This window comes from Ixodes scapularis, unplaced genomic scaffold, assembly GCF_016920785.2.
Source record: "Ixodes scapularis isolate PalLabHiFi unplaced genomic scaffold, ASM1692078v2 PGA_scaffold5__190_contigs__length_132052651, whole genome shotgun sequence".
Lineage (NCBI taxonomy): Eukaryota > Metazoa > Arthropoda > Arachnida > Ixodida > Ixodidae > Ixodes > Ixodes scapularis.
Window position 1 is genome coordinate 100,112,129 of NW_024609880.1, and position 22,514 is coordinate 100,134,642.

Below are 22,514 nucleotides of genomic sequence, written 5' to 3' on the forward strand. Positions count from 1 at the left end.
ACCGTCCCGTGGCGGCCTTAATTTTGGACGCCACTGTACATGTTTCTTTAGGTCAGTAGATGACGACATGTGAGATAAAACTTCAGCCTTGCGTTCCTTGAAAAGTCCTACTGCTAACTTCACTTCTATGTCTGTAACATGATTATATGTTAAACAAAAAAGCGTAGACGTCATCGACGTCCCTCAAAAGTGGCCCACTCAGATAACATCCAGTTCGGCCATGTGCCATTTGCCACACAAGGCACAAAAGAAGATCACGCCACCAGCTTATCCCTTTCCCTCAGCTCTCCTCGTCATCTTCGCCGGAGATTACGGCGGATTACAGCCCTTGCACTTTAGACGGAGGAGCATCAGCACGGCCGGCCTGCGCAGCTGCCTCGCTAATCTCTCCAAGACAGCCGACTTCGACGTGGGCACCGTCTCGTCAAGATGGGACGCGAAAAAGTTTCGACCTAGTTCTTCGTAAAGAGCCTAGATTGAAGAGAGGGAGCAACATCGAACCACGGAGAGCGGATAGCAGTTTAATGGCGGACGCGAATGCGCACGCGTCGCGTTGTCGCGTGGCGAGGAGGAAAGCGATCGGAGATGCTGGGAGAAGCTTGCCAACGCTTGCCAAACACCTCTTCGAACATAAGGCCGTAGTTATCCTGGACGTCACCCAAAGAGGCAAAACGTGCGAGGGCACGATAAGAGAGATGCGCCAGCGTCCAGGCCGATATTCGTCTTCGATTTATTCCGAACACGATTCTCGGTCGAATTCAGACCCGGCACTCGCCTCCCATCCGTGCCTCGCGCTTGCTTTTTTAGCTGACGCAGACGATTCAGCACTAGGTGTTGCACTTGCGGACAATCGCCGCTTTCGTCACCACCTCGCAGCTCGTGTTGCAAACTCGGCCCGTAAACCACGTGACCCCCCCATTCCAGAAGCGGTTGTAAACACTCTCTAATTAGGGCACACTAGATCGTCGTCCGTGCCAGCCGGCCGGCCGCTCCGTAGAAGCCGTCCGTTTTTCGAGCGTGTGTGGCCCTCGCGTCTTCTTCTGCGTTCCTGCGCGCGCTAGCTACCTTGAGTTACGAGCGACAGGGCTAAGCCGTCGGCAGGTGCGGTTCACGAGAGCGGCCCGCGGCGCTGGGCGTGGTCCGACGGCGCGCGGCACACGCCAGCCCCTGCTAATGGACAGCGTCGACAACGTCGGCGTCCTCCCGAGAGAGGGGCTTAGTCCGGTGACGGCTCTTCCGCCGCTCTTGTACGGAGCGCGAGGCGCCGCCGACACGGCACCGCGGCCCCCGTGTATGCACAAGCTGTGGCCGAATGATGCCGCCCCGCAATGCGTCATCGTTGACGGCATTCGAGACCACGGTGTCGTTGGATCGAGGTTGCATCGCGTGCGACTGGAAGCATGACAGAGTCGGGGAAGTCTTGGGGCTTAAGTTTATGCAGAGAAGATGCGGCGAACAATCGACGAACTTCGCACGGCAGGGAGCTCCTATTCGGCGCGTTGCAACAGCCGCTGTTTTGCTGACAGGGCAGTACTAATGCCGCGGGTCGAAATTTGTCACTTTTCTTTTCGCTCGATGATGTCCTACCTTAAAATATTTTCGTAACCTACCTTTTTCTATCTTGATATGAAGACCCCATGGAGAATTTTCGGAAATTTAAGATTGTTAGATAAAGCACTGGATCCGGGGAGAGTATTGGATCCTTGTTCTAAAATGCATTTTAGTTCTAAGGAATTAAACTGACAACTAATCGAGACGATATGCAAAAGCTAAACTATAGTCGCTCATATATTAACTCTAGAAGCATAATATTCTAAACAAACTATATCAAACTTTGTTTAACTGCCCAACAAAGCAAGGGAATCTGGCACGTCTCAGAGAAGGGCCCAAGATTAATTTAGACAATATGATTGTCTCCAACGGTATAAGAAATCGTTGTTACTTGGTGCCGACACTGTGCTGTCATATCTACGCCTAAACGCTAGACATAAGGCAATGTCCGGGTAAGCCCCAGGGAGGAGAAACGAGCAAGGACGACCGGCCGTGACGGAAGAAGCTTCGATGAAAAAGACCCTTGGCGTGGTGGCGCTACAGGCTGCAACGCTCGTGTGTAGAAAGCGCGCAGGCACTGACGCGACAAACACAGCAGTAATCATTTTTTCAGATTACGGTAACTTCGGCGAGGGTCAGTTTTGTTATGCAGTTTCCCTCAAAATCACAAAAAAAAAAAAAGAACAACAAGAAGTGTAGCATAAAAAAAAAAACATTACCCTGCTCATTTTCTGCTCGAGAACTGTTTTCGGCCTTTTATTTTACAATAAAATTTCCTTCACATCGATCAATACTATCGTGTTCGAATATGACAGTACTTCATATTCTAAGATAAAGAAGTAGGGGCGCATGGCATCTGCTGAAACGTTTTTCCATAAAAACAAAAATTTTTACAACTGAAACGACAAAAAAGAGGGCTACGTGCCAACCATTCATGACGTGTATGAAATCAAAGTAAATATTCAATTTCAATTCGGTGATCATCCATCGATAAGAAAAAAAAAATAGAATGTACTTTTTGTTCGTATGTAAGTGATTTTGACGCAGAAATGCAATGGAGTTTAAAGGGATACTGAAACAAGGAATTTAGGGTCCATAATAAGTGGCACACGTTCTTTCCACGAGCCAGCAGCCGCCGGTGTGCGCTGGAACAAAAATGACGTCGAAGACCTTCATTCGCGGTTAAGATGACAGTGAAATGTATGGGCTTCGGGACAAAGGAGAATAAAGACAAGTTTTTGATCTACACAGTGGTGTCTGGCCTAAAGGTAAACGATTAATTGGTCTAACAAGCACGTAGATTTCACTTGTAGAGATGAAAAGCTGGACTTTATTTTCCTTTGGTCCGAAGCCCATGCATTTCACTGTCCTCTTTCACGTGAATGGAGGACTATGACGTCATTTTCGTTGCGTGTGCTCGCGCACACCGGCGGCTGCTGGCTCGTGGAAAGAACGTGCGCCACTTATTATGGACACTAAATTTCTTGTTTCAGTATCCCTTTAATGCACTTTAATAAACCAAACTCGAGTTCAGTGACGTTTCCACGTTACAGAGGGACTTCTACATGTTTATTTCTCTTATTTTAGCTTCACTTCGTCTGTCGTGCTATGTCTCACTTTATTGGTAGTCTAGTTTCAACTGTCCTGTTATAAAGCAAAGATTCCCTGGGCTTTCAGATAACTTCAGCCGACAATGTTCGGTGACTATTTTTAATTTTGATGAAAAAAGTATAATTTGTTGACTCAATAAAGAGCAAAACAAAATCGTCTTTTTTTCAATAAATTCTAGGAATGTTTTTTTTTTTTTTTTCAATTCGAATCTTTTTCTGCTGATTGCGCAAAGTTGGTGTTTTGGGCCCCTCCAAACTACCTGCTGTGGCTACGGGTCGAGAAATATTTACTGACAAGTTACGTATAGGAAGAATTGACCCAATTTATTTACCACGGCGCATTAACGGTGTTAGTTGGCAACAAAATAATTAAAGAAATCGCAAAAACGGCACATAAAGCAACATTGCTTAATATTTTTTTCTTCGCATCTATGCTAAAATTTTCAATCTTTGCCACCGTGTTTCCTTACATTTTGTTACTGTTTGCGCTGAAGATTGTGTCCGTGTTAGTGGGTCAAATTTACGAGAAACGCTCAAACACTAAATACTCTCAAATACTCTCAAATCATCCGTATTTACGAAATAAGCATTATTTTGGAAATAAAAAAGAAGGCCCTCTTCGATTTCTTTTAAAAGCTTCTAATTTGAGCTTAATTATATGTACTAACAGAATCTGCAAAAAAAAATGTTGCATTATGTTTGGGTGTTTGAAGTTCAAAGTGAGGACTCTTACCAAATTATTATATTTGCGGGTCGTAAAAATGCACGGGGTGGTCATAAATATATAAATTTACAAAATAAAGTTAGACTGTGGTTTTAATATAAAAATTTTAGGTGAAAAGTAAAAAAAAAAGTGAAGTTAGGCACGGTTCAGGTCTGCGCCATACCTAACCTCTTTTTCTTAACTTTTTTTTTTTACATTACCTCCACTGGTTCAGGTTCCTCCAAAGTACGAAACACGGGCCGGCACCACCCGGCACGAGAACGGACTGCAGAGTACGTCGGTGACGCTGCACTTCGACGTGCGGCCCGACCACGTGGCCCGGGGCAGCATACGCTTCAAGTGCACCTCGTCCGTGACCCAGGCCCATTCGAGGAGCAGCGAGGAGCTCGTCATCGGCGACAAAGGACCGCCCAGTGGAAGGGGTATACGCGCCACCAGCTTGCCTTTCACTAAAAACCGCGGTCACGCCGCCGATACGTCGTACAATAAGAAGACAACCATATGCAGACACTGTCTGAAGGCGCGCTTCTTCCCTGTCACATCAGTCGTGCAAAATAACTATCTTCAGACGTGTTTGAAACATTCACGTGCATGATGTAGTGGGCGTGCTTCGAACACGCTTGACGCGGGGACCGCAGATTGTCGTGTCATCGTGTCTGAGGCGAACGCCGTGAGTCTTTTCTACGACACGCGAGCGGGGCGACCTGCGGATTTAAGTTTGTACGCTCCATTTCACACGGAGTTCGAGCGCGGACGGCAGCGCCAAAAGTGCACCGTCACGGCGCTCGTCGTCTTCGGGCGCGCCACACAGCAGCAGCGGATTGATCTAGACGACACCATTGTTGTTGTGCAAAAAAAGTCTTTCGTCGAAGTGATTTCCCTACACACCCCAAGGGGGAGGGGGGGGGGGGGGGGGGGGGGGGGGGGTGGGGGGGGGGAAGGTGTACACCGCCTCATTGTTTCTTTGGAAAGCACACCATTAATTCGCAACAACACCTCTATTCTCAATGCCCTCCCCTAAACCCCCCCCCCCCCCTCCCCTAAAAATTTAGACACCCCGCCCCCCTAATTTCAATTCCTGGGGAAACACCTGCTTCGTCGTCATGTGTAAAAAAAGTGTTTCGTCGTCATGCACGTTGATGCTGGTTACTTGCAAAAGGAAGCATTTATATGCTTTAGAGCTGACATCCTAATTTTTTACTCAAACAAGAGTTAAAAAATCAAAGCTGTATACGTTAGCACAAAAACAAAATTTGCTATAGCTGCTAGCAGCCGTCGGCGGAAGTCCCGAAATATTCGGGGGAAACTGCTTGAAGGATCCAGTTGTAAGGTTAGATGCAAGTTAAAGTATGCGCATCTTATTAATGAGGAATAGCTTTTTCGACTTTTTGGACACCTCTGGGAATATATCTTTCAAACGTTAAAATGGAGCAAACCTTACGGGCCCAACAGTAATGAAGGACACAAAACTGACGGGGGATATCTTAGTTTTTTAGCGAGCCGACTGCTGTAGTTCAAATTTTTTAAAACGACGACTGTAATTAAACCTCTTTTTTTTTTTGCCTCGTATATATATGTATATGTCGTATACGTTTTTCCCACAGCTTCAACATAACTAAATATTTATTTTGTTTTCTCACCGTTCCAATATTCCACATTGATGCGCAGCCCTTCAAGAATCCAACAGTCCAAGGATACTGAGCGAGAAGTCCCGCTACGAGGTCGGTGACAACGTTGATGTCAACTGCACTTCCGTTCTCTTAAAAGAAAATCCCGTGGAACTTCGCTGGTTCGTCAATGATCACGAGGTATGTGGCACCTACATTCCGCTTCTTCTTCTGCACTCAAGACTTTGCTGTACATTGTTTTACCTTAAGTCCGGACGCATCCGAATCTACGAGCCAATGAAACCAATTAATCAGCGTACAAAAGCGCAATCTTGGGGTGTTCGTCATGTTTCTGAGCGTGTTCTATCGTCGTTAAACCAATAATAAAGCCATAAAATGGGGATACAGGTATACCTCTCTACGAGAAAGCCACTTTGGCGTTGGCCCGTAAATGAATGAAAGCATGCGCCTTCTATAAATTGGGGTATCAAGTAGCCATTAAATGTTTTCTGCCAAATACGAACGATTACTTTTGAAGAAAAAATAGGCGTGATATGTGAATGTTTAAAGTGAGGGGCGCTAGAAAGTCATCTAAATGTGACGAATTCTATCTTCTCTGTGGGTGAGCACATTGCGCAATGCAGTCCAGCTGATAAATTGGAGTCTCCAACATGCATCACGCAGCAGAGGTTGCAGGAACGCACGCCAATACGATGGCCGTACAGGTCGAAAAGGGCCGGGGTGGGTCAAACTTAGAATCTCTAGATACTGTAGAGCGGCCTCGAACTTTTGGTTGAGCCACCCACGTTCAATTTAAACCTTTCTTACCGCCGGAACAATCTTCGAGTGAAGTGTGAGTAGTCTACAGTTCGCCGTTCCCTAATGCGCCGCGAAAAGTTATCTAAACGCTTTCACAACCTCACCAACGAGCCTCGTACGAACCTACGGAACTTCCTGTAAAGCGTGCTCTGCCGCACTAGTGGTGTTCCTGAGGTGAAGTCACCCTGCTTTTAGTGCGCGTACGTTTGTTTCTATGTGCGCGTACGGGTGCGTTCTTGCGTGGGCAGTACCACCTTAAAGCGTAGGGCCTGCACCCTTCCTTCTCCAACGACGTTACTAGCGAATCCACGCAGCTGCGCCTAGCTCACCTCCGCGTCGCCGTGAGCGCGTCTTCAGAGCGTTTCACGACGGGCGCTATGCTATCATACACAGCGACGCCAAGACACACGCGACTGCCACTTTGCCGCGTACTCTCGTGGCACTTCAGCGTACGTTCCGCTTAGGGAAGGTCAGAGACCCACCAACCGTAATATAATGGTAGGTCTTGGCTTTCATAGTCACTGGTAGGATGAAACACGCGAAGTTGAGTCAATCAAAATCAGAAAGGCGAGTCAAAATTACAGGACGCTGAAGCTTCGCCTCTTAGAGTGGAACGCGGTAGCTAAATATAAATTTCGCTCGTTCCCAACCCGTGCAAGCGTCTGTGTTGCATGTATATAATGTACCGCATTACTTGTATATAATCAAACGGAAATGATGCGCTCCACCTGTATATAGTGTAACGCATTACTTGCATAGAATAATGTAAATTACAGTTGTTTTAAACATGCTGTTAATAAACGTCTGAAACAAAAAGTCTCTGCGTGGCTTAGTGGGTAGCGAAAAAAAAAAAAAAAAAAAAAGCTTAGTGGGTAGCGTGTATGGCTCGCAACCCGAGGGTCGTTAGTTCGAATTCCCCCTCCGCCTAAACTTTTTCAGCTTTTTTTTAGATTTTTTTTGTAAGTGAATTAGTTATTTTTTAAAAGTGAAATAGTGTGAGGCATGCGGCGACCTTTATTCGCGTTACACGTCACGTTTTAATCACTCTCATTCCACACGTGACGTCATGTTCCACACGAACGTTGTGGGTTGTTTGAAATTCTCGCGCGAGGTGATGTGGCTATGGCGTCATGAACCTATCGACCAATCAGGATTTTCCCGTCCGACACCGACGCCAACTTTTTCGCGACACGAGCTCCTTAAAACTGTCGCTTTAAAACGGCCGTGAGGTCCTTCAGGTGTCCCGTTTCCAGCGAGCGAGCTTCCTGCTATGGTGCCCAAAGCGCGTTTCCGACTGGTGTCCCACCATGTTTTCGAAAATGGTACTCGATTTCTGCTGGATGACGTCATGAAAGCATCACGCCCTTGCCAGCCGCAATTCTTGCGGTGTCACAGTAGCTGAGGTCGCCGCAGCAGACGCTTGTTCCGTTGTAGGTCGCTCTGCGGACAGTGAGTCGGTAATCGATGGTGGGAAGCCGCGACGACATCGACCCTCGCGTCTGCTCACATTTTTTGCCGGCATTTTTTCACCCAGCCGCTAGCATCGCGACATCCAAGAGCACGACAGGTCGGCTCCTGCGATGCAGCTTGGTGCCGCGTCGGCACCAAGCTGCCCAAGTACGTTTGATGCACGGGCGAGATCGTACGGTAAAAACTGTAACCGAAGACGGGTTCTGGGTACCGTACCCTATCGATACTTCGATAATAGGGAATTGTAGGGAACCGTTTTTGCACGTCCGATACGGTACGATGGGCCGTCCGGTACAAACTGCGCATGTGATGGTCTTCTGCGGCAGAGCATGCGCAGTTCGCACCGGATGGCCCATCGTACTGTATCGGACTTGCAAAAACGGTTCCCTAAAATTCCCTATTAGAGAGTTTTAGGGAACCGTTTCTGCACATCCGATTCGGTACGATAGGCTCTCCGGTACAAACTGCGCATGCGCTACCGCAGAAGTCCCTCATATGCGGAGTTTGTACCGGACAGCCCATCGTACCGTATCGGACGAGCAGAAACGGTTCCCTAAAATTCCCTATTGTATCGGCGTCTCGCCGTGAGCTTCGAGTTTTCTCGCGCAAAGAAAGCACGGCACAAGTCTTGAGTGCTTGCCGAAGGCCGGGAATTCGATAGACCCTCTCTCCCCTCCTCATTCTGCCAGTAACTTACATGGCTTGCACGTGACGTCATCGTATCGTATTAATAGTTCCTACTTGTTTTGTTTTTTGTCGAGAAAAACAAACTCCCTAGTGCAAAATGCATGCTGTAGTGTGTAACCGCAGGTGTGACGCGATGTACAGCGTGGTTCTGGTGCGAGTGTCCACGTTCGCGGTGCCCCGTTTTGCAGGCGCAGAAAGCGGACGTGGTGCGGTTCTCCAACGTCGAGTACCCGGACGGCACCAAGGCCGTGGTGCTGGGGCTCCGGTTCCGGGTCGAGGCGCGCCACTTCAGCGACAGCGACGGCCTCCGGCTCAAGTGCACCGCCACGCAGACCCGGGTGGTGCAGCTCAGCTCCGAAGAGGTGGTGCAGGGCGCGCACCAGCGCTCTTCCGGCTTCCACGTCGCGGCTGACGACGCCAGCTCACGTGAGCACCCCAACACAAAAACATTCCGTTGTTTTCAAAACAAAAAAAAAAAATATTAGAAGCATTTGTGAGCTAAAACTGGGACAGCGGCGCGTGCTAGCTACTTCGGCAAGCAAAGCACGCCTGATGAAGCACGGGTGTACGAAGTTATGTTCAAAGTGTTCTAAATGTCCCAAGACGTTCTGTGAGTATACTTAAGAGCTCAAGACCGTACCATTCTCCGGGGGCAACCCTCTGTAACTATGCAGTCAAAGGTACGAGGTCGCGTGCTTCGGCGCCACTGAAAACTGTGAACGCGCATATCTCCTTTGTTTTAAAACGTCACAAAAATTTGTCCCCGAATATAATAACGCCCTTTTATTTGGGGCCACTTTCTTCTCTTTATGTATAAGGCGCGCAATTTATTAGTTACAAAATAGACCAACACAGGCCTGCTGGGCTCTAGATATTACACTATGGATTATGAATTTATAATCATTACAAAACTCTCTTGTCCCAAACCACTTCTTTTTTAGAGGAACATTATCTGTGCTCCGCAGACGTGATTCAGTAACAATTTTTAGACCTAATTACTTGCCACTTGGTCAAACCCTAACAAAGCTTTTCTTTTTTTTTTTTTTTGTGTGTACCACGCAGTGCACAACCAGGGCGTCTCCCGTCTCCTTCAATGGCGGTGGATCTTCGAAGTTGTTCTCGTCGTCATCGCCTTTCACTAGTCCGGCTTCGGGAAGGCCAGGCTGAACCTCCGGCGCGAGTCCAAAAGCAGCGACAAGGCACAGCCGAGTAAATAAAGCCACGAAACAACCGGAACTCCGAAAGTAGACGGCAAGAAAGATCTGTGCCTCCAACGTTCATCGCATCTCAAGCTCGACGTATTTCTAAAATGTGAGAGAAACTTGAAGGGAAGAAAGACCTTGCGTGAAGATACCACTCCCCGCGCTCAAGTGGCGGGTGTGGCGCGGGAAGTGCGATGTGACGTGGTCAGCACCTGTAACGAGGAAACACGCGACTGAACGCAACGGACGTTCCAGAACTTCACACAATGGAAAGAGAAAGTGTGACAACAACGGTGGTATCTGTCTTTTGGCGTGCTTGCCGTGAAAATTGGCTTTTGTGTCTTGTAGAAAACGTTTAAACTTTTTGAGAAACTGCAGCAAGAAGAGAATATTAGTGACTGCTCAAAACAGAAAGGTATGCTATGTTAAACTAAGTGGTTTTAAATCAGTTGGTTAGGTTGAATTGTTGCCAATGTACATCCGTTTGCCTTCCCTGGTTCTTGGCATGTAAACTTTTTTTTTTCTTTTTGTACACAAAACAGCACAATCTGTTTTAACATCTCTAGATTGTCGCGAGTACCGGTGTTGATTTTGAAATTAGGTATATTATGGCGTCAAATGTTATTCGAAACATTGGTTGTTGTTGTTTTTTCCTGCATCTTATTGTACTTATATTTTCAATGACGAAGTAGATATAACTCAAAATTGGTCAAATCAAAATTTGTATAGTTTTATATTCTTCAAAAGCCACGTTTCACGGCTTCTTAGTCCAATATCGACATCTGATGCCTGAAGTCGAGGACGCACTTTTCCTTGAGTCTCTCCATCGAACCTTCGCGAAAGGTGGAGATGACGAAAATCTGCTTTTGCGAAAACAAATAAGACTTGTAAATGCGACGGCAATCCTTGAGCGACCCAGCTGTGTGTCGGGGCCGCGTGAATGTACAGTGTGAGACATAGTTGGCCCGAACACGCGATTATCAATTTTGCTTGCTTTTTTTCTTTTAAAATTGAAAGTAAGTCACAAAGAAACACAAGTAAAGCAAAAAAAGTTCTCATTCCGGGCACACATTTAGACAATAAAATTGAATGCTCGTCAGTGACCTTGCAAATGCCGTGTTCGCGCAAACTGAGTTAAACAGTGTACCTAACTACCGCCTTGTCGCTTTGAGAGAACGAAGCAGTGCTGAAGAGTTGACCTATGCTTGTACTAGACTTGTCAAAGCGCGAATAATTAGAGTCAATATGCTTTCTAGCGTTACATGATTGAGGCACTCTCATACATCGGGCTACCATGACTCTACAAACTTTTACTCAATCAATTGTTAGTAGATATGAGTAAGCAAACGCAATTTATTATTATGTCGCGAATTCAATACAGAGAAAATCGTTCTAACTCAGCCAGATCATATAAAACTAGATATATTTTCTTTACAAAATTCCCAGCATCGTGATGCAGCTTTTTCCCATACGTAATATCGAACGAAACGCCTAAGGTGTATGTGTGTTATCCTTTTTCTCCACGTCTGCAAAATTTAGTGTCTATTTTCAAATTGGTGATGTCCGCACATCTCATGACGAATTAAAACAAAAAGTAAAATTTAGACAATAAAACAGCAAAGATCAACTACCCTTACTTTCATTGCCTGTACTGAAAATTTAAGGATGATTCTGTTCGAAGCTAGACCCTAAGTCTCGTTTCGGAGGACCACAGGCACGCCTTTAACACTTGTGCTTAACACTTCCCCGTGGGTGTCGCCTGTATTGTTGGATGCTTCTCCCTCCGTCGCAAAAAAAAAAAAACAAAAAAAAAACGTTGAAGTAAAACTTTGTGAAAATGATCGGCTCCAAATGTGTACAACCAACAAAACAAACAGAAAAGAAAAAAGCCACCCATCATCGTACCTACAAGTAATAGCAACGCTCTTTTCTTCTTGCTTCAAGCTTCGATAGAGCATGCAGATGCACTCAGCCTGCTCAAACATCATTAAAACTGTAAAAAAAAAGCTAACGTAAGGAGATTTCTACAACTCTCCCTCCACGTCACTTCCGGGCAACAACGTGATTGCTGTGTCCTTACCGTGCTCTGGACTCCTTCGTTTGAGACAAGACCGCGGAAAAGTGAAGCCTGCTTGTTGTTTCAAAAACTGTTCGCGCCCTGGAGGTGATGAGGACTCCTTCGGTTTCGTCCCTGTCTCTCGCGGCATTGGAAGTGCTGCCGCTGTTTGCCGCTGTACATATACATTATTAAAACAAATGCGGAGGAGTTGGTTCCAGTGCCGTGTTTGTTCGTCTTCAACTTTACGCTTCGTTCTTTCGCATCGCAGCCCGGGAGGATCGGCCAAAGAGAAATGCCTTTATTTTGGCGTATTGGTCGCCGAGTGCCGTTAAAGCACCGTAGCTCGGAGCTTGGGGAACGAATGCTAGCGCTGCAGAGCTCGGATATATTGGGTTCAAACTCCCCCCCCCCCCCCCCCCCCCCCCCCCGTTTCAGTCTGGATGAGCATCACAATTCCGCGACAATCACCAATCTGACTCTGGGCCGGTTTTGCTGACCAATGCCGGTATCTGAACCGGCGAGTGAAATAGCCGGAAAAAAAGATTTCTATGGAGGAAATCGTTAATAAAAATACACCGCTATATGAAAATTATGGGCTGGGGAACACCTTGATAAATTCATGCATCTTCGTTTTGTTATTATAAACAACCCGCATATTTTTTTTTCTTTAGAAGATATGCGTTTATATTGACGAGATATCACTGTATAGCTCTCTAACCGATTCCACTCAATAGGAGCAAGCCTCGCCTGTCTGTCGTTTTCTTGAATTCTCGCTTAACACGACCTTCCTTAGACATGAGCTGTACACGGCACTTCTAAAAATACACGAAGCTGGTTCCTTTCACTTTCGTTTGAAGCCTCTTCTTCCTCTCTCTGCCCGCGGAATCGGACTTTAATATTCGAAGCGACCACACAATCACGGCGGTCATCTGGCTGAAAAACTAGGAACCCCTTGTTTCTTGTCCCTGCGTAGCGGGCTATGTAGGAAAGAAGACCTCTGTTGCGGCTATTTTATCCGCCGGTTGAGAAGCCCGCAGAGATCAGTAAACCGCCCCAGACTAACGGTCATAAATATTTTATTGCCAACGTGCAACCGTGACCACATACTCCGGCAGACTGAACTAAAGCAATCTAAACAAGTATCGTCTAGTTAATTCACTAACATCGTCGCCATACTCTGGCAAACTAACTAAACAAACGCTGCCTAAACATCTAGCGTCTAATTAACCTTTAGTAAGAAAACACGGGGAGCTACTAGCGAAAGACTATCAAAAGGATCGCTTTTAATTATGTTCTTTTATTTCCGTTTCATAGAACATTTATTTCTTACTCGGAATATACCCTTTCATTGTTGCAGAACTTTTAAGTACAATGTTCTTCAAAAACTCACAATCAACAACAAGAAATCGATAGAGCGACGGTCGCCTCTTCCGGGCTTCAGACGAGCCGCAAATGACGTCACGGTTGTGCGTCACGCCAAATCCATTTCTCCCACAGACTCCGGGTATCGCCAAGGGTGTTATTATCATCAGGGATGTCGCGAACTTGCCTTGAAACTGGATTGAGTGCTTCAAAGAATCTTCACATTTTTAGTTAAAATTCCACGAAGTTCTTGCCCGACTATCTAAACCGAAATTTCGAATTTTGGAAAACAAACATAACTTTTTAAAGTAGGTTACTTTATTCACTTTTTTTTACATTTATTACGCATGCTTACATTCTATAAAGTGAAACATGTGTATTGGTAATGCTTTAGTCAGTTTATTCATTTGAAACAATTAAACAAGTTATCCGACAAATATTGCACTTTTCCTCTGCCAAGTAGAGTGAGCTCGTTTTAAATGTTTTCACGCGCGCATACTAATTGTCAAACTTTTGTGGTTAAAAGTTTGAAAACAAAAATCTAAACCTAGTCAATCTTGAACCTGAGTGGGCTCGCAACATTCCTAATTATTATTGCAACGGTTTAAGTTACTTGAATGGCAGGCGAGCCTCAGTTCGACTTAAAACATGGTCAACATTGTCTGGGGTACGCCCTGGCGCATATTTCACTAATCAAATAAAACTTCAAAATTGTTATATTCCTTTCAGTGTCCCTTTCAATGAATGTAGTTACAGTGCCGTTCTCGCTTAACACAAAAGTCCCAACCCCGATGAGGCAGTCAAGAGCGTTCGTGAAAAATCTATCTATCTTGCCCAACCTGAAGTTTTCTTTTTAAACAAACAACGCAGCAGCGGACTTTCTTTCAAAGCGACTCCCTCATTATTCGGCCTAATTTGATGCCTCGTCACATCGAAGGTAGTTGTAGTTTAATTATGTTTATATATATAATAAAAAAGTAGCTTGACTTTTTTTTTTTTTTTTCGTTGGCTTCCTGAAAATTGCCGCGAATGAGTTTCATTCGCACGCAGGCTCAGGGAAGCGAAAAATGTGTGGCCTCAATTTGGGGCGTGGCCACGAACCGCCCACATTCTAATCACGTGCTGGACAATATTCATGAACCGCGGTCCTACGCGACCCAACTTTCCATACTTTCTTTCACCGTTAAGCCACGAGCGCGGTGGAGGCTACGGTCCCGTCGGACCAATCATACGCCTAACTTTCACCACGTGATCGCGCTCCCGCCACATATATACGCCCAGAGAGAGAGAGGTTGCCAGATGAAAGGGAGGGGGCTGATTGGTCCGGCGTGCGCCTGGCTTCCACCCCACATTCAGCTTTTAATGGCGAACGGAGTGTAGTAGACGGCACCGAACGTACGGTGACGCGGGGACAAAATGAAGGCGAAGAGCGGCCGCGGTTAACATCACTTTGATAACGAGGTCGCCATATTCCTTTTATTTTTTAATTCACTAAAGCGTCGCGCGTCTCATATTTTTAAAAATCTGATCGATAGCCATACCGCGTACATTTTGGCTTGTGTCTTCCGGAGTGTGTCTGTCGGTGCGTGTACCCAGCCTAGTCGTAGTTTAATATATCGCTCGGGTTTAAAGTTTGAAACGCTTTCCCACTAAACAATAAACAAAAGGAGGGATGGACCTAAAAGCTCTCGTTAAATAGGCCTTTTTTTTTCTAAATTATCCGAGCATCAAGGAGAATGCTGGCAGCGTTGGTATGCGTGATGTACGCGCTAGCCTTGGCTGTTTCAAAGGTTACTAAAAAAAGTAGTAAAAAATGCACGTACAAAGTGAGGTTTGCTTTCGATTTCCTTTAAAGCAGCCATGAAGCGATTATTTTACTCTCGCTAAATACTACTTAGAACCACTCCTTAACGTTAATAACTGCATAAACTTACCTCAGTTTTTCTTTCTAAGCAATGGCTGTCGGCAAATAAGTTCGAGAATTATGAGCATCGTTCACCACCTAAACTCGGAGCCAGAACAAGCGGCGACGTGGCCTGGTGCCTATCCTATGGCGCCAACATTAATCATAGCCACGCGCTGAAGTCGACAAAGTAGAAAACGCGCGCCGAGCTCCAGACATCACTAAGAGTTCGGCTCTTCTCATCACCGCAGTGGTTGGACACGATCCACTACACGAGCATCCGCCGAGGCACTGACTCTTACGAGCCGCAGTCAAATGCTCACGCTGTTCTCGCGTCGAATCTACGAGCTGCGCTCGACAGTCGTCAGGAGAGTGGTTTCGATCCCGCAATTACGTCATCGAGCTTCGCGAAAGCAAGACTGAAAAAAACGGTCCCTTTTTATCCTGGCGATTTCACCGTGATCAAAGAAGCTTCTGCATCAGTGCCGCTCCGAGCCACGAACATTCCAACCCGACCCCGTTTCGTGACCCTTCGAAATCCGTGGTCATACTGCTTATAATCAAACAAAACACAGCCCGCAGACCCTGTTCGACGTCTTTCTTGTATGAAGGTCACATGGATCATACAAACACTGCCTGCAGACATGTTCGAAAGCATACATGAGGCAAACATGATTCCAACATGCTTGAGGCGCGCCTACAGACAGTCATCATGTATGCAGACCGTGTCTTTGGTACGATGTAGGAGCAGTGGTTTTAGAAGACTGTTGACGTCAGCACCTGTAACTACCCGCGCAGCATACTTCTTGGTCCTTGGCATATCCCAACGTCTTTACGTGATCCGTTGCGCATAAAAACGCGACAACATTGTGCCACCCACCTTCGAGCAGATAAGTACAAAAAAAAAAAAAAAAGAACGGATCAACTCTGAAAAGCAAAAATAGCAAATAAAAGCGCCTGAGAATATTTGCCGACAAAATTCGGCGCAGAGCGACGCTTACATAAGCTCATTTGTGCTTCCTCCACCACTCTGTAAGCTTTACTGCAACTTCGAAAAAAAAAAATATATATATATATATACATATCAACCTTTTTTTTTTTTTTTTTCCTTTTTTTTTGTAGTTACTGGTAAGAGGAGAACGGCGAGGATGAGGAACAGGAGAAGTTAAAGTATCCTTACTTTGGGTTGTGAAAAAATTCCACCAGGCCAAAAATACAACTTCTCGTCACCTCGCCACGAATAATGTACACAGGTATTTTTAACCCCCCCCCCCCCCCCCCCCCTTTGGCACCCCAAGTCATGGACATGCCAGCGTGCTTGTCGCTTGGGGCGGGGCGGGGATAGTCTGACGATGCGCAGGTCTTTTCTTCTAGGTGGTATTGCAGTTGCCTACTTCTACTATGCTTTGTCCGCGTTTTACACTCAGTTTGCGATGCTGTCAGTTGCTGGCTCGAGCGTGTGGCTTGGTATCGCGGTTCATTTGAACGCGCTCCCATGCAAATAAGACGCTATGACTAAAGTTCCTTGATCCTGGGAAAGTGCGCCAAGCTACCGTATGGTCGTCCTTTTGATTCATGGAATCAGCAGTTCTTCTTTGAACTCTTTATTCTCGGTGAGCCGATCCAAATTCCCAGTGACAGGTCGCTATGTAAAGACGCTTCCTGATTACCGAGATTTTACTATCCACACACACCGGCGAAACAAGCGCACATCTTCGCTCCGCCTCCAACATGCAGCGTCTGACAATGCCAGTGTGCATCGACGTCCCTCTGTTTAGAGTGATGCCATCTTTTGTAGCACAGCCCATTACAGTAGGTCATGTTTTGTAGTACCTAGAGTTACTGAAACCTTTCGCAGAGTACCGAAACTCCCAAGCCTTGCGCCGTGGTGCTCAAATTCATTCATATCCGTGTCGCCATTTTGGATCCTTGCATAGTACACTATGCAATACCTGCACTGTACGCATACCGGTTCTCTGGCGTTGTCGAAAGGTCTTTGAGGTAAGTGTGTGGTGCTGTGGATAGCCGCTTTCAATCATTTGCGTCATCATCTACAATGCAGTCTAGCTACACTCGTGTAATCATTACTCCGTGGTTCTCTTTAAAGTCCCCACGTTATTAGTCATACCTCACTGGTAAAATATCTAACTTTGAGATGAGCCACCCATTACTGTCTAAATATCCAGACTACCAATAATTTACTCGACGAGGGTAATCTGTGCCGTGTTACTATTGCAGAGGCGAACATTATTGCTTAGAGCTTAGCCGTTAATTTCTGTCATCGCACTAAGCCGCTGGCCTTTTGTTTTTGTTTACGTTTTTTGAGCAATCGAAATACTGTTGTATAAATGCAGAAGCATTTCATCGATTTAATTACAACTGCATACAAGATGGTCAGGACTGGACCGGAACGAGGTTGATTGAACCATAGTATCGATCCTTTATGATAGCTTGACAATTTCTTTGGTGGGCACATGAAGCTTGCAGCGAAGCTCAGCTATGATTTCTCAATGACGATTGTCGAGGCAGTAGGCCGTCGACGCTATCTCTGCAAATGGTTAATGCGGACAAATGGAACTGACGGTGAGGTACAAGAATGGCTTGATACGAAATCAATGACTCTCGAAACGGCAAACACCTAGGATGTTTGTGTCATCATTCATTCTATCTTAACAACAAGATGCGTCTCATTCACTCGGGGCATCAAGTGACATACCTAAGACCGTGCTTTCAAGGCTTCATTCATGTTTTTTACCAGAAAAAAGGAAACAGCCAATGTAATAAAAGATTTTAAAAAAAAAACTCACATGAATTTCGCCAGAGTGCTTATTCACACGAGACTATTTTCTTAAATTGTTAACTTAGCAGCTTGGACGAGTTGGTTACTCATATTAACACACACTATAGCGCACACCGCAAACGTACACTGACACCGTACACTCACTCCTTACACACAAAAAGAAAGGAAAAATTTAAGCGAACGGCGCTGACTAATACCCCATTCACACGATCATAAAGGTACCTTTAGCTAAATAACCTTTATGGACAGCGGCGAATCAGCTCGCGATCCATCAGTGCGGGTTGATTCGCCGATTGGAAAGGGACCTATGTTAAAGGTACCTTTATGCTGGTCGTGTGAATAGGGTATAACAACTCGTTTTTATATACTTTGTCTTCTTCTACGTCTGGAACTACCGAATTTCTCGAATCACGCGCACCAGTCTCCTATACTCTGTTTCACCTTATGATGTACCGCAGGATAGGCTACAAGAGCGAGCTCCTTGCTTTAGGGCACATCTCGGAGGCACAAGCTCTTGTGCGTCAAGAGCAGCTCCCAACGCTATGAGCTCGCGCTTCTAGACTTCTCTGCGGTACAACGTAAGGTGAAACGGAGTATAGACGCCTAGCATTTTTTTTCTTCTTCTTTCAGGTTCAAAGAGGGTGTACTGACACAGTTTTCATAATTCCTGACGATGTGTCTGGCTTCAATAATTTTTCTCGTTAATTGATTACTGTGCCTACCTAAAACTGTACAGGATGGCAGGTGAACCTCGAACCCACAATCAAGGCAGTGTATGCCCAGGTGGCCAGAGTTAGTTCTGGTGCTATGGTTTTTCTGTTCAGGGAGCCTGTCTTTAAGGCATCGTCCAGTCTCCCCTATCTACATTTTCCCGTACGAAAGGGGAATTGAATACCCCACTTCCTCCGCGCACTCAACGAAGCTGTTCAGATGTTTCTTGGTACAGCTTACTGTTCGGTGTGAATATGGTGAGTTCACTTGTTTGCACAGGTTGGAAAGCTTATTAGGAGCAGGGAAGACTCTGCTCCTAATAAGAAATTTTTAGATCTCAGGCTCCATTTCCGACACAATCATATATGCTGAACATATGAGACAAAGAGTAAAAAACCAATTCTTCCTTTCAATTCGGCACATTCTAAGCTGGTAAAAATAGGGATCGTAAAATTATGTTTAAATAACAACTCTCTTCAGAAATCTTGCGAGCACTCCACTTCAGTAAGCTTTGATGCGCAGATTTCAAGATTAACAACTGCCGGATATCCAATCTCTTTATTAACATCGATTCCGGAGAGCATCCTGAAAGCCAAAAATAAAGGAACATCTGTCACACCAAGAGCCACAGATAGAATCACGAGACCAGTCGTTCTTCCCTACATACACAGGTTTTCTCGCATGGCATCAATAAAATCGCTCATAAGTTTAACATGTACGTCGTCTTCTCTGCTCAACAACAATTAATGGCGCCACTTTTCCCAGGATAGGTGTAGTGCCACTAAATAAGCTACGCTTCAGAGTAACGACATTTAACCATTTTGTGTCTTAAAATCATGGTTGCCAGTTATCTGAAGCTTTATCTGAAATCACAGGAAACACTTTTCCGCTCTCCAGAAATGTTTTACCAGTTCGTGACAGGGCAGAGCATTATTCCATGAGCTTCCTAACACCGAATCTAATGCTGAAGAAGTCCCACTTTTGAATCATGACGATCGGCAGTTGCGTCTGCTCTGCATACGAGCCAAAATGGCGGCGCCCACAACAATGTCGGGGAACGGAGTGCCGATAGTCTGAGCGCAGCTCATTCAGTGGTTCTAGAAAGAGGTAATAGAAGGGCTTTCATTTCAGTACGCCGGGTAGCGGCCCGAGCGGAAATGGTCCAAAATTGGGTTGTGTGTATATTTATACAGCCGGAAGTTAGTCTGCCTCAGTGGGCGTCTGGTGTCTCAGCTGTAGATGAGCAATTGAGCCCCTAGTGCGGTACAACCACTAGCCTGGGGTCTTTAACGTGCACCACGCAGTAGTGATACACGACTGCACGCCGGTACGATGTTCATCCAGATCGAAACGGGCAGGGGTCTGGATTGAACCCAGAAACTACAGTGTTCCAGGAACCCTGGGTTCTGTAGCGAGAGCTTTCGCTTAACGTGCTCTGAGCTGGTGTGCGCAAGACTACCCGGCCACGGGGCAATGGGCAGCCAATGGGGTCAGCGCAACCGCAAAGGTCGAGATCGGGTCAGAAAGGACCCGATCCCGTCTTATATAAAGGGGTGTTGGATGGTGACGGCGCACGTCTCACGTGCCTCCTGCCGTCCAGTGATGCCGCAGGAAATAAAAAAATACACGGCCAGAGTGGGACTGTTGTCGGCAAAACATTGAAGAATAGACGCTTTGCAGCAGCTGTGCATGGACGCCGCCATAATTGACCTTCAGTTTTTGTTTCCTCTCATTTCGTTTATTTCACTTCATCATAACCATAGCGGGACAGGTTATTGCCACATTAGATTCAGCTGTGTCCTTTTCTAAACCATTGGCTTTTGTAGAGGATCGTCAACTACCGTTTCAGTTGCTCGGCATCTCGGTAACACAAGAGAAGGTCAGCAATGGCGGCTGTAATTTGGCGCGTGTGTAAAGCGTCTATAGGAATTCGGTACTTTGACCCAGGCTGCATTTACATGGATGCGACCGTGGCGCATCGAGTCGAGATTTCACGATTTTGATTGGTAGCAGTTGGGTAGAAGAGGAAGAAGTAAGAAGACAGGCTCCGTGTGATTGGTCCCTGCTCGATTTGATGCGTTACGATCGGATTCATGGAAACGTAGCCACAGTCTAGACCTGTTGCTAAAATACCCAGCATCAAGGAGAATATAGGGATTGGTGTTCCACGCGCCGCACGTGCTGGCCTCAGCAGTAGTAACACTTTTCTAAAGCAAATTCCTAAAACAAATTGCATCTTGCACGCGCGTTCAACTCTTTATTTTGACTATTTACTTCGAATCTTTTACACGGAGAATGCGTGCGCGTGTGGCGCGTGGATATCTGCATTCTCCTTGATGACTGGGTAATTTAGCAAGAGGCCTATACACCTTTGCAAGTGGGATCCCGGCTTAACCTCGAACCGCGCGCCAAGGTGAGGCGGACCTACTCTCCAGCCAGGACGTTCGCTGGTTGTCGTACAATGTTGCCAAGCGTCTCTCGCCGAAGCGTACACCACTGAGCGCAGAAAGAATTTTTAAAAAATAATTATAAAACGTACACGTGTCGTCTTCGACAGCGAAACAGCAAGGACAATTAAAAAAAATGCCTAAAGCGGTAACAAATCCAAAATTTTCAAAAAAGATCTAAAGTCTCAAGACGCTCTTTTTAGAATGCCCCAAAAGTCGCATGGCCTTTGCATCAACGATGGCTGCGCTCGCGGCAGCTCTGGCTTCCACAACATGCAGGAACAGAGGCTGCGATCGTTATAAAGTCAGCTCCAACCCTGAAAGATGCCCCGTCCTACAATATGTGACGCTACGATTCTGTGTGGATACCTCCTCCTGCGTTCCGAGACAGCAAGTGGGCCGCTAACCTAAGCCATCGGCGATGCAGCAAACGGCACCATCTTGTCAATCGCGCACCCCAGTGACGTGCCCCTGGCGCACCCCAGCATGGCGGAAACGGTACGGGGCGCCAGCACCGCTCAAAATGGCAGCGCACAGGAGCCTTTCTTGCAAACGTGTATACAGTGACTCTAGTAGTACCCCATGCCCACTGCACGCGCACACCGGGAAAATACAAAGAAATCGACGAGCACGAAATGTCACTGTAGCATAGTCAGCGCCACGAGTGCGTGCAGAGACACACCCTTTCACGCGCTTTAGAACAAAAAAGTAACAACTAAACGTTCGGAAAAAAATGGCCAGATATCATCACCTTAAGCAAAGCGCACCTGAAGGCATCCTAGAAAGTATATGGCTAGGAGCGCAAGTTCGTCTGCTTTTTGCAGAGGGGTTGCGATAATATAAAATAGCGCAACAGAAACAAGGACAAGAAGTAAACAGGACAGGCGCTAATAATGTCTGAACGCCGAGCTCTTATTGGATGATTAAAACAAATAGTAAGTAGACCTCAAGGCATCTAGCATTGAGGTCTACCCACTGGATTTTTAAACGAAGCCAATGAAAGTTCCACGTCGTTCTGACGTCACCGCAACTCCTGCTCAAGAAGCAGACGACTTGCTCCCCGCATTCGATTGAGCGAATCGTCTGCTGCAGAAACAACCTGTAAGGCCACTGAAATGACCGCTCAAGTAACGTCAATTTAAGCTGTTCAATTCAATTTGAATCAATTCAAGCAATTTAAGAGCGGTAAATAGGTTTTAGGAGTCATTTAAGCAGTTAAAAAGACATCGCATGCTGGATGGGACAAGGACATTGGCAAGAATTTATATTCTTTTCATTTTTGGTATTGAATGTTATTCCTACCTTATGACTCCTTGGAATGCTTCTGTAAGGACGTTTTATTGTTTTACCTGAGAGTAAGAGCGCACCATGTGTTCGTTTAAATAGTAGTAGCCGTAGAAGGAGTAGTAAAGTCGTCTATGTTTTTAATGTCTCATTATGGCCTCGCTTTATAATTTAAATTTTCTGGCAAGAATACATATATGATCCTGTTAAGTCCGCAAAACGTGTGGCGCTCACACGTGTAAATGAAGTATCGACGTACGTATATCAGTTTCTTACGA

The 22,514-nt window shown here is 45.9% G+C and overlaps 1 protein-coding gene across 1 annotated transcript in view; it reads left to right on the plus strand.

The window, feature by feature from the left end:
• Positions 1-22,514, plus strand: part of LOC121048457 — a 98,811-nt gene that overhangs the window by 53,297 nt on the left and 23,000 nt on the right. Inside the window, exons 4-6 of the mRNA XM_042294286.1 lie at positions 4,100-4,307; positions 5,554-5,693; positions 8,657-8,894. Of these exons, the coding sequence (XP_042150220.1) occupies positions 4,100-4,307; positions 5,554-5,693; positions 8,657-8,894 (586 nt within the window). The remainder of the gene's footprint in view (positions 1-4,099; positions 4,308-5,553; positions 5,694-8,656; positions 8,895-22,514) is intronic.